The 11,212-nt window shown below is 36.0% G+C and overlaps 2 protein-coding genes across 2 annotated transcripts in view; both read left to right on the top strand.

The window, feature by feature from the left end:
• The window catches only part of LOC107713129 (leucine--tRNA ligase, cytoplasmic-like), a 19,536-nt gene extending 11,305 nt beyond the window's left edge, over positions 1 to 8,231 (top strand). Inside the window, exons 16-19 of the mRNA XM_016518564.1 lie at positions 5,710 to 5,820; positions 6,225 to 6,335; positions 7,303 to 7,407; positions 7,859 to 8,231. Coding sequence (XP_016374050.1) covers positions 5,710 to 5,820; positions 6,225 to 6,335; positions 7,303 to 7,407; positions 7,859 to 7,975 — 444 coding nt within the window. The 3' untranslated portion in view covers positions 7,976 to 8,231. The remainder of the gene's footprint in view (positions 1 to 5,709; positions 5,821 to 6,224; positions 6,336 to 7,302; positions 7,408 to 7,858) is intronic.
• A 1,270-nt stretch (positions 8,232 to 9,501) lies between these two features.
• LOC107713128 (PLAC8-like protein 1) overlaps positions 9,502 to 11,212 on the top strand; it is a 10,578-nt gene continuing 8,867 nt past the window's right edge. Inside the window, exon 1 of the mRNA XM_016518563.1 lies at positions 9,502 to 9,718. Within this exon, the coding sequence (XP_016374049.1) occupies positions 9,502 to 9,718 (217 nt within the window). The remainder of the gene's footprint in view (positions 9,719 to 11,212) is intronic.

Raw genomic sequence — 11,212 nt, 5'->3', positions numbered from 1 at the left:
CCGTCGGATTGCATCAGCTGTGGGGATGAAGACGACAACTCCCATGATTCCACACTCAGTCATGGCGTCATCAAACTACGCCTTTCATTCTTTGTTTATTTTGAATATGCGCCCTCTAGCGGCGAAAATTACATATTGTGCCTTTAATTAAAAAGAACAGTAACACATCACGTTATTTCAAGAGACCGCATGTACTGCATGTGTCATTCCATGATATGTCAGGAAATTTTCAGCAGTGTAAACTATGGCAGCGAGGCTATGTATAACAACAAGTTCTTGATTCTTTGAAGGCCGCCAAGGATAAATACAGGGAGTTGGCCATCGAGGGCATGCACAGGGATCTTGTGTTCCAGTTTATCGAGAACCAAACTCTCCTGCTGGCTCCCATCTGCCCCCACCTGTGTGAACACACCTAGTGCTAAAAGGCTAACTTGTTTCTGGGTTTTGGCCTTCAAAAATACATCATCCCTCATCTAGGGCTGAGACGATAAATCTATGCAGAATCGATTCGTGGATTGATTCTGAGATCTTCCGAATGCATCGCGATTCTCTCTTGAATCGATTCTGAGCTTAGATTTTAAATGCAGATGGCGCTCTAATCTACTTTTTATCCGCACACTCAAATGCTCATGAAGAAGAGCGCTGAAGAGCGGTTGTGCGTTTGGCTGAGTAATGTAATTTCACCTCGGCTCAGAATGCTTTTATGACGCAAGATTAGTGTAAACTAGGGATGCACGATATTGGATTTTGCCGATATCCGATATGCCGATATTTTTCTACTCCTTTTGACCAATGCCGATACCGATACATTTTCTTTTGTTTGGAAACAAAACCAGGTCTCTCCTGAACAAAGATTATAAACAAATTATTTTTAATTATGGTTAGTTTTTAACAAAAATGTATTTGTTAGAATTAAATAAACATTTAATGAAATTCTTTTATAATGAGAGTACACTGAAAGCTGAAAATAACTATAAATCAACAGCATATTTTTCTCCGACAAATGCAGTCATAACCTTAACATTTTATTTGAAGATTTAACATTTGTAGATGGTCTAAAGCAAAAGAGTTGTAAAAACTTTGAAAATCTTTTAGAGGTCCTTGTATTTAAGTTTTCATAATCCCTTTGAAATGCAGTCATAACCTTAACATTTTATTTGAAGATTTAACATTTGTAGATGGTCTAAAGCAAAAGAGTTGTAAAAACTTTGAAAATCTTTTAGAGGTCCTTGTATTTAAGTTTTCATAATCCCTTTGAAAAAAAAAGTATATTTCACTTTAATGAATATATCTGTATATAAAATTATTTCATTTACAAGTGTCATGTTTGATTTTTATTCATGTAAGCTATAGCTCCTGACCTTTAAATCAAAGCATACGCGTGATTTTATGGCATTGATTACTGCTTTATTTAATCAGAAACACAATCTTAATGCTATTTTGTGTATTTTACTTTCATTTTATTACAAGTAGGCCAACAGCGCCCCCTAAGTAAATAAAATGCCTTACCGGACGGGCATTAGGACCCGGGGGAGGCTGTAGCCGCTGCTACTGCACGTATTCGTGACTGTTTATAATACAGCACACCGGACGTGTTATTCTGTACGTGCATTCTTAAATTAAATACAGCATTCCAAAACAGTCAAGCTAATCATAATTCAAGCAAATGTTCGCTTCAAGAATGACCACACTGCTGATGTGATCTTACCATTAGCACACCCTGAGCACATGTGAGCTATTCGTTTTATCGGCAAGGCATATCGGCATAATTTTTCATAACAGGCCGATGCCAATGTTTACATTTTAAGCCATTATCGGACGATCCGGATATCGTTCCGATAATATCGTGCATCCTTAATATAAACACAGCCCACTGTGAACATCCTTGTAATTCGCTTCAAACTTTTCAAAGTTTATGTATGATTATTTTAGGTTCAAGTGTGTGTAAGGATTTGGAAACAAGCAGAGTACGGCTGTTTCTAAAGCATGCAGTGCTATCTGCTGTTCAAAACTAAGCTCAGAATCGACTCGAGAGAGATTTGTGATGCATTCAGAAAATCAAAGAAACAATGCTGAATCATTTCTCGATTCGCGATGCATCGATTTATTTTCCCAACCTACCCTTATCACTCTATTAGAAATGAAAAACACTAGGGTTCCCACTATACAATATCACCACAATGTAATACGTTTTTTTTGTTGGTGTTTGACATGTTGCCATGTGTTTTCTTTCTTATTTTGTCATTACATTAATTAGTCAAGTGTCTGTTCTCCTAAGTTCTCCTGGGCCATGCAGAGTAAAATGTTCTTAACAACAGTGTTCATGGGATCCTTAACCAAATTCACATGTAACATACCAGCTTGTCAACATGTTGACAGTGAGGGAACCAGTCAGGAAATTAAATTGTTTTGGCAAAGCTTTGCATATTGCAGTGAAACTTGGTAAGTTTCCTTAAAGGGTTAGTTCACCCAAAAATGAAAATTAGCCCATAAATGACTCCCCCTCAAGTCATCCTAGGTGTATATGACTTTTCCAAAGCAGTTAAATAAAATGTGCCCATCCATAAAAAAAAAAAGGTGTCTCACACGGCTCCGGGGGGTTGAACAAAGGCCTTCTGTAGCGTATCGATGCGTTTTTGTATGAGGTCAGTGCTGCGCATGCGCCAATGAGTCTCGTGAAAGCCAACGTTTGTTAACAGGAGCAAAGGAAGCAAAGTTTCCTTACTTTTGGAAAGGATTTGGAAACAAGCAGAGTACGGCTGTTTCTATATTTATATCATTTATATTTATATTTATATTATACATATATATCATACATATTTTAAGCAATAATTATCGTTTTATCGCCCAGCCCTAAAGTGCCATATTGACATTGACAAGTGCTATCGCATCGAAAAGCCAATCACAGTAATCTCTCATGACAGCGACGACGACATCTCAACATGTTGAATCAGCCGTAAAGTCAACGGCAAAAACTGGGCTGACAGACGCTCAATGATGGTCCGGTCGTCGGCATGTTGTGTAACAGTTTTTAGGGTCCCTCTGAACTTCAGGAAAACCAACGTTTGTTAACAGGAGCAAAGGAAGCAAAGTTTCCTTACTTTTGGAAAGGATTTGGAAACAAGCAGAGTACGGCTGTTTCTATATTTATATCATTTATATTTATATTTATATTATACATATATATCATACATATTTTAAGCAATAATTATCGTTTTATCGCCCAGCCCTAAAGTGCCATATTGACATATTGACAAGTGCTATCGCATCGAAAAGCCAATCACAGTAATCTCTCATGACAGCGACGACGACATTTCAACATGTTGAATCAGCCGTAAAGTCAACGGCAAAAACTGGGCTGACAGACGCTCAATGATGGTCCGGTCGTCGGCATGTTGTGTAACAGTTTTTAGGGTCCCTCTGAACTTCAGGAACTGCACCTCCTAGTGGCTGAAATTGGCTATGTTTGCCCATTTCTGTTGAACCGTTTATTCTAAAATCATATTTCTGGTGACTCTTTAAAATAGTGCGCAAGTCGCAGCATATCTGCACTGTTGTGCTTGGTCCTGTAATTGCTGCTTGCAGCTATATTTATAATAATTAAGATAATAATACACTATTTTAATGGTTCAAACTTTTTATCTCTATGATGAGAATTCACCAAACTTTGCACTCAGGAAAGGTCAGTAGCTAATTTCTTGGATTGAATGCATGGTTGCATAGCAACTAGTGTTAAATGTGATGTTCAAAACCCTAAACCCTGCTACCTCAACATTAAAGTTTGAGTAATTTATGAAGATTTTCAGTTAGGTTACTTTATGGTAGCTACACGTTGGGGTTGTACTTGAAATTTGTAGCACTATTCTTAAAATCCTTGTAACATTAAGCTATTAGACAGAGATCTCGCACCTCCAGACCCCAGCAGTCCAGCATGCTGCCCAACCCCACCCAAACATAACTGACATTAAGAATGAAGCAAGTCGACAGCTGTCACGTAGAGTGAGTGCAACGCTGTCCCAGACCTCCCCTGACAGAATAGTGCATTATCCCTCGCTTTTAACATGGGACGGTTTCCCTACAGTCTGTTTGTACCTATGCTGAGGCTTATGTAAGCGTTATGAGTCAAAGCTCCGAGGAGGGAGGCTTTTCTCAGTCCTGTTGTTGGGACCATGTGGTAATGGATGTCGCTTTGAATAAGGAGTTGTTGTGCTGATGTGTTTTAGAAGGTTTTAGACTGTGAAGGAAACTGTACTGGTGGTAACTGGATATAAAAATAAGAATATAAAACTGGATATAAAAGTAAGGCTAGGGTTCAATTTATAGATTTAAAGTATACTTTCAAAGGGGTCATATGATGCTGCTAAAAATAACATTATTTTGTGTATTTGGTGTAATGAAATGTTTATGCGGTTTAAGGTTAAAAAAACACATTATTTTCCACATACTGTACATTATTGTTTCTCCTCTATGCCCCTCCTTTCTGAAACGCATCGATTTTTACAAAGCTTATCGGTCTGAAAAGCGAGGTGTGCTCTGATTGGCCGAATACATCAAGCGTGTGACGGAAATGTTATGTGCCTTACCATATTGTAATGCCTTGTCCCGGCCGGAGCAACGAGATAAAAACATTCAAACCCATTATAAACGAGGCATTTGTTGCATCCAGTGAGGACATAATTACTGATTATAATGACTTATACTATCTTTTTACGACTTATACTGTCTTTTTATGCCGCGTAAACATAAAACCATGTCTGCATTTGTGATCGGAGAAATGACAAAAAACAAGTGCTACTCTACACTGCTCAAAACTCGCGTTTGAATTGTCATTGGCAAATTCTTTAAATATAAAAAACGTACTTACAGTCTGTGAGTCAGAACAGCCGGCATTGTAGTCTACTCTCACAGGATCAGGAAACATTCCTCCATAAAATGCACTGGACACATCTGAATATTTGGGTTGAATTGTTTGATCTTCTTTATGCACCAAGAGCTTGTAACACTCCAAAGAGAAAGGAAAAATTTAAATCGCATCATATGACCCCTTTAAAAACGTATTTTCTAAAATAAAATAAGTTCAAATATTTTATAGTAGTAGTAGTAGTAGTAATAATAATAATAATATGACTACACTTATGTAAAAATTATAAATAGTAAATAAATGGTTAATAGCAGTTACATTCATAGATATTAAGTATATTTTGAGAACATTTTCAAAATAAAATAATAAAAATAAAATGCAAATATAAAATAAATAAAAAATATAAAATCGGAAAATAATAGTAATAATAATAATAATAATGACTTATTATTGTTATTATTATATTGTTATTTATAATAATAATAATATATCACTACCAACTTATGTAAAAAAAAAAAAATACAAATAATAAATAGGGCTAGTGTTACATTTATAGAAATTTTAATGAACTCTGGGAGAAAAAAAGTTTAATTTGCTTTCTCCAGTCCAGTCAAGATTTCATATGTAGCAGCAGTAGTGATAATAACAATATACAATTATATAATATATAATTAGGAATACATTAATATATCACAACCCCTTTACAATAAAATAAACCCATTTACGTTATAAAGAACAAATGTTTAGTGTATAGAATTATTTACATTAAAAATAATACTTTATAATGTTACTGCACTTATACCATCTTATTTCTAGTTTTAAGTTTTGCTTTCCTTTGTCTATCACAGAAGGGAGGCAACAAACCACCAGCTAAGCCCACACACTGCACCATCTACGTAGCAAAGACCTACCCGCCGTGGCAGCACAGCGCCCTCTCTCTGCTGGGCAAACATTACAAGGTATAAACACCCTAATCACATCTCTCATATCAGAGTGTACAAACTGAGACAACCTTCACATATTTAATAGGGCTTGACACAGATTTCATGAATCGATTTGTTGATTCCAATTTCGTTTTGATATTATTATTATTTATTTAATTTTTTTTAAGTGTAACATTCTATCAACTAATGCTGTAAAATACACCTGTCGTTTGATACATTACTATGATATTAAAGGTTCAAATTAACAATAAAGTCCAAATTCAATTGCTGTTCATTTTTCATCACACAAAAAGTTTTCATGACAGAAAGCAATTGGTACATTTCTCTGGCACTACTCGGAATGTCATTTTTCAATTCGGAGTGTTAAGTTTCGATAGGCTGTCAATCAAACAGCAATTCTTTCCCATTGTCATTTCTAGAGCAACAATGGAGCTCTACCTGACAATAAGGTCATCGCCATGGAGCTGGGTGCCATGCCGGAGCTGAAGAAATACATGAAGAGAGTGATGCCCTTTGTAGCCATGATAAAGGTAGAAGAGTTTGGACCTTCAATACGATCTTGTAAAAACTGGGTTTTAGATTTAAAAGCATGGTCAAAGGCTAGCATCAACAAAGGCTGTGTTCACAATAGCATAGTGCTGGGCAACGATTAATTGCGAGTAATCGCATCCAAAATAAAAAGTTTGTGTACATAATATATGTGTGTGTACTGTGTATATTTATTATATATATACACACACATTCATGTATATAGTTAAGAAAAATGTTATGTTTATATATATATAATATAAATTATATGAATATAAATATATACATGTAAATATTTTTGAAATATATACTGCATGTTTGTGTCTTTTATATATACATAGTAAATATACACAGCACACACACATATATTATATAAACAAAAAACTTTTTTGGATGCGATTTAATCCCGATTAATCATTGCCCAGCACTACAATAGCATACTTCCATACTATTTCTGCAGTATGTATATTTAGCACAGTATGCAAATTTGCTATATGCACAGAATACTGTGATCTTTGCCAAAATATGCAATTTACAGCTTACTTGGAATATTGTATTCCACAATGCGATGTACTCAGACCTTCTATTTATGTGACAAATAAATCAGAATTATGTGTTTTATTAAATGTTAATGAACACAATAATTTGTGTATATATGCCAATAATATATGTGCACATTCCTGAAAAAAATAACAGTTCAAAGTTTCTATAAAACATATTAAGCAGCGCAACTATTTTCAAAATTAATGATAATAAGAAATGTTTCTTGAGCCCTAAATCAGCATATTCAAATGGTTTCAAATGATTTTTTTCCACACTGAAGACTGGATTTCAGTAATGCAAACTATATAAATAAATACATGTTTTTTTTTTAAATGTTAGTTGAATTGCTTGCAATATTATAGAATGAAACGTGTCATTTATATGCATTTAAATTGGTCCTGTTTCTCTCTTGCGGTGTGTTTCCAGGACAGCCTAGAGAAAAACGGGCCCAGGGTTCTTGATCTAGAGCTGGAGTTTGACGAGTGTGCTGTCCTACTGGAGAACATCGTTTATTTGACTAATTCACTTGAGGTAATAGTGCATAACTACTTGAAAAGCAAACTAAATGTTCAGTTCTACAAAACCAAAGGACAGAAAACAACTTTCGTAACACTTAAAGAAAATCTAAATTGACTATGTATGGCTTAATGAATGACCCTGGTCTTATTGTACATGACTCATCAGTACACAATACTGTAAAGAAAAATTATTCAAATAATTTTACTTGCATTCATTTAACACCTTCAAAACAAGCCGATTATTTTCATTTGAATATTGTGTTTTACTATAAAATGCATTGCAAAGGTTTCTTTTTCCCCCTCTCATTTTAGCCATTTTTCTTTTGTAATAACCGAGCTGCGGTGCTGAAAGCACTATTATTAGCTGACTCTTGGTCTGATCTCATTGTTAGTTGTTTCAGTCAATAGCTAAATGATAACCGGTGTCATTCTTTCTCTGACCCTCCTTCCTTCTCCTCCATCAGTTGGATCAGATAGACGTTGTGTTCGCCTCTGAAGCAGATGACAAAGTGAAGGAGGACTGTTGCCCTGGGAAACCGTTCTGTGTCTTCAGATCCGAGGTGATGATGAGAGCCCACTGAGGCCCTGTCATAGCTGCTGCACCATCTATTGTTTCTGTTTTTTAATGGTTGATCTGGCCTGTGCTGCATGCAGCTCGAGACAGACTAATTTTAGAAGCATGCTGCGCATTGCTAATGCTTCGTAGATGCAGCTCACTATGGTGTAGTGTACAGCGTTCAATCAGACATAAAATGTTTTCTGAGTTATCGCCAGGCTTTTGGAAATATATTTGAAATATGATGATATGTTTATATGCAGGATTTGATATGCAGTGTTCCCACAACCAAGGAGAAAAACATTTGGAAAAACAATGGAAATATTAAAGAATTTTATATATATATATATATATATATATATTTCACAATATTAATGTTTTAGTGTATTTTTGATTAAAAAAAAATTAAACAGGATTTTCTTTAGGGTTAATAATGATAAATAACTAGTGGCTACTTTGATAAAACCATATTTGATGATCACTAATCTGATAGTCTCCCAATATCTTTGGTTGAGGTAAGAAAATACTAATTTTCTTTAAAAGTCATGTGTGTAAAAAAACAAAAGTTCAGACACAAATAGCACTGAAAATGTGCCATCTAGGAAGCGCTATGAGGGAAATAACTATTTTCCAGCCAAGCAGGCCGTAGCAGATATGAAGACGGCTCATTTTTACAGTCGGATGCAAGTGGAGACGAGATCAGCCACAAAGAAACACGTTCAGATGGACGCTTGCATTTTGTACAGACTTAGGTGGCAAACATATAAGCGAGCCGTTCTACATATGACAGCTACATGCAATGTTTCATTAGTGGATGTGACCCAGTTTGATGTGCGTTAGCTGTGGTGCAGAAGGAAGTGATGCGAGACATTAACCTCAAGAGAACGTGCAATTCTGCATTGTAACATCACACAGGCTGCATCGCTGGTAAGCTCTTGTTGCATATTTGAGGTGTCATTTGCAAGCTTTTATTTAATATTGTTGTGTGTGTGTGAATTGCACAAACCAGTGGGATACATGTAAGTAGGCCAGCAGTCCCAAAAATGCTTGATTGTATGTTGTATAATTGTATTTGAGAGGAATTCTGAATTATATCTGCTGTTGTGTGTGATACATTTCTGTTTGTGACTATTTGAATGCACTTGAGAGGTGTTTTCATTTGTGTGTGTGTGTGTGTGTGTATGAAGGCTTATCAGCTCACAGCAGCTTTCTGTCAGGGCTTCTTGGCCAAGCGGCTATCAGAAAGAACACACCACTGTCACCATAGGAAACTCATCCCTGTCTTTTCCTTTCGTCTGTTGTCATCGTGAGGGATTGTTCTGAGCCACTTTGATATTCACCATGTAAGTGTTCATCTCATTAGTATGCATTTCATTTGTTTAATGTCACAGTACTGTCAAAACTTTCAGGGACTTCCTTTTTACTCACCTTTTTAAAGGATTGTACGTCTGTGTTTTTGTTCTGAAGCTGCTTTTTGCGCATCACCTTCAAAACCAAATGGACGGTTCTGGTGGAAAAGATGTTGAAGCAAAACCAACAGTTAATGAGAAGATGGAACTTCCTGTTCTGACTCAACCTGGCCTCGGAGTGACCACGACTTCTGGTGGAAAAGATGTTGAAGCAAAACCAACAGGTAATGAGAAGATGGAACTTCCTGTTCTGACTCAACCTGGCCTCGGAGTGACCACGATAACAGTGACCACTATCACTCAAACAGGAGGAGACTGGAGCACAGGACTGTTTGACGTGTGCGCTGATACCAGCACATGTAAGAGGAAGTGCTTGAGAGCCATTATGAGATATAAAGTCATATTATGAGTTTAAAGTGAATGCTTCAAGAAACAAAGTTGCAAATACAACATTTAAACTCCCTTTTCAAGATATGAAGTTGCATTGTGGTGCATAAAGCAACCTTTAGAGGTTTAAAATCGAAAATTAGGAGAGATATAAGGTTGCAGTTGTGAGAGCCAGGGACTTTGTGAGATATAAAGTCACAACTATGAAAAAAGTCGCAACTGCAAGACAAACTCAATTGGCAATATATGAAGTCGCATTGTGTAATTTTGAAGTCAGAATTGGGAGAAATAAGTTTGCAATTACGAGAATCAAAATCACAGTCGCAATTAAGAAAACCAGTCACATTGAGAGTTAAGAAGTCGCAACTGCAAGACTTAAACTCAAATTGTGACACGTATGAAGTAACATTGTGAGATATAAGGTAAAAATCGGAATAGATTTAGGATTATTTTCATAATTTGCAATTATGAAAAACAGTCATATTGCGAGATATAAAGCAATATTGTCAGTCGCAGCTGCAAGACTTAAAGGGCCAGATTTACTAAACGGGCAAATTAGCGTAAGAGCGCAATTCAATAAAAGCGGCGATGGGAGGGGGAAATTTTGCGTGTGATTTACCGACAATGCGCACAGTAAAAAACACAGACACAGCACAGATCATGATGACCAGCGCAATCTACCAAGAGTAGCGCAAATTACCGCCTGCTTTAAGACATGCTTTTTTTGGCCGTTTGGAGATATAAAGTCAAACTGGCAGAGACCTAAGTTCGCAATCGTGAGAAACAGTCACATTGTGAGATATAAAGTCGCAACTGTGAGCAACAGAGCCTCAACTGACTTAAAAGACTTAAACTCACTTTGCAGGATATGAAGTCAGATTTTTAGATTCAAAGTCAAAATTGGGAGAGATCTAAGTTCGCAATTGCGAGAAACAAAGTCACAGTTGAAGGATATAAAGTTGCAATAAAAAAAAAAACAGTCACATTGTGAGTTAAAAATTCACAACTAACTTTGCAGGACATGAACTTTGCAGGACCTTATATCTAACAATGACGTAACATTGTTAGATATAAGGTAAAAATTGGAAGAGATTTAGGTTTGCAATTATGAAAAACAGTCACATTGCGAGATTTTTATTGTCAGTCGCAACTACAAGACTTAAAGTCATTTAGGAGTTAAAATTGCATTGACTTGAATTAACATTCTGAGATATAAAGTCAAAACAGGGAGAGTCCTAAGTATGCTCAGAAAAAAAAACAGACTTCCATCATTTTTAAGACAGTAATTCGACCAATAATTTGACTTTGCCTTGTTTCAGTTTTGGTAATGGAGAAAACAACTTTTTTTTCTATTTCAAAATAATGAAACTGGCCTGGAACTCCAGTGGGACACAATTTGGTCTAATATATTTATAGCCTCGGAAAATCTAATGCCGAGTTCACACTGCACGATTTTAGCCCGATTT

The sequence above is a fragment of the Sinocyclocheilus rhinocerous genome, unplaced genomic scaffold, assembly GCF_001515625.1.
Source record: "Sinocyclocheilus rhinocerous isolate Xijiao unplaced genomic scaffold, SAMN03320098_v1.1 scaffold387, whole genome shotgun sequence".
Classification (NCBI taxonomy): Eukaryota; Metazoa; Chordata; class Actinopteri; order Cypriniformes; family Cyprinidae; genus Sinocyclocheilus; species Sinocyclocheilus rhinocerous.
The sequence above is the reverse complement of the archived record's forward strand: the minus strand, read 5'-3'. Positions and strand labels throughout refer to the sequence as shown.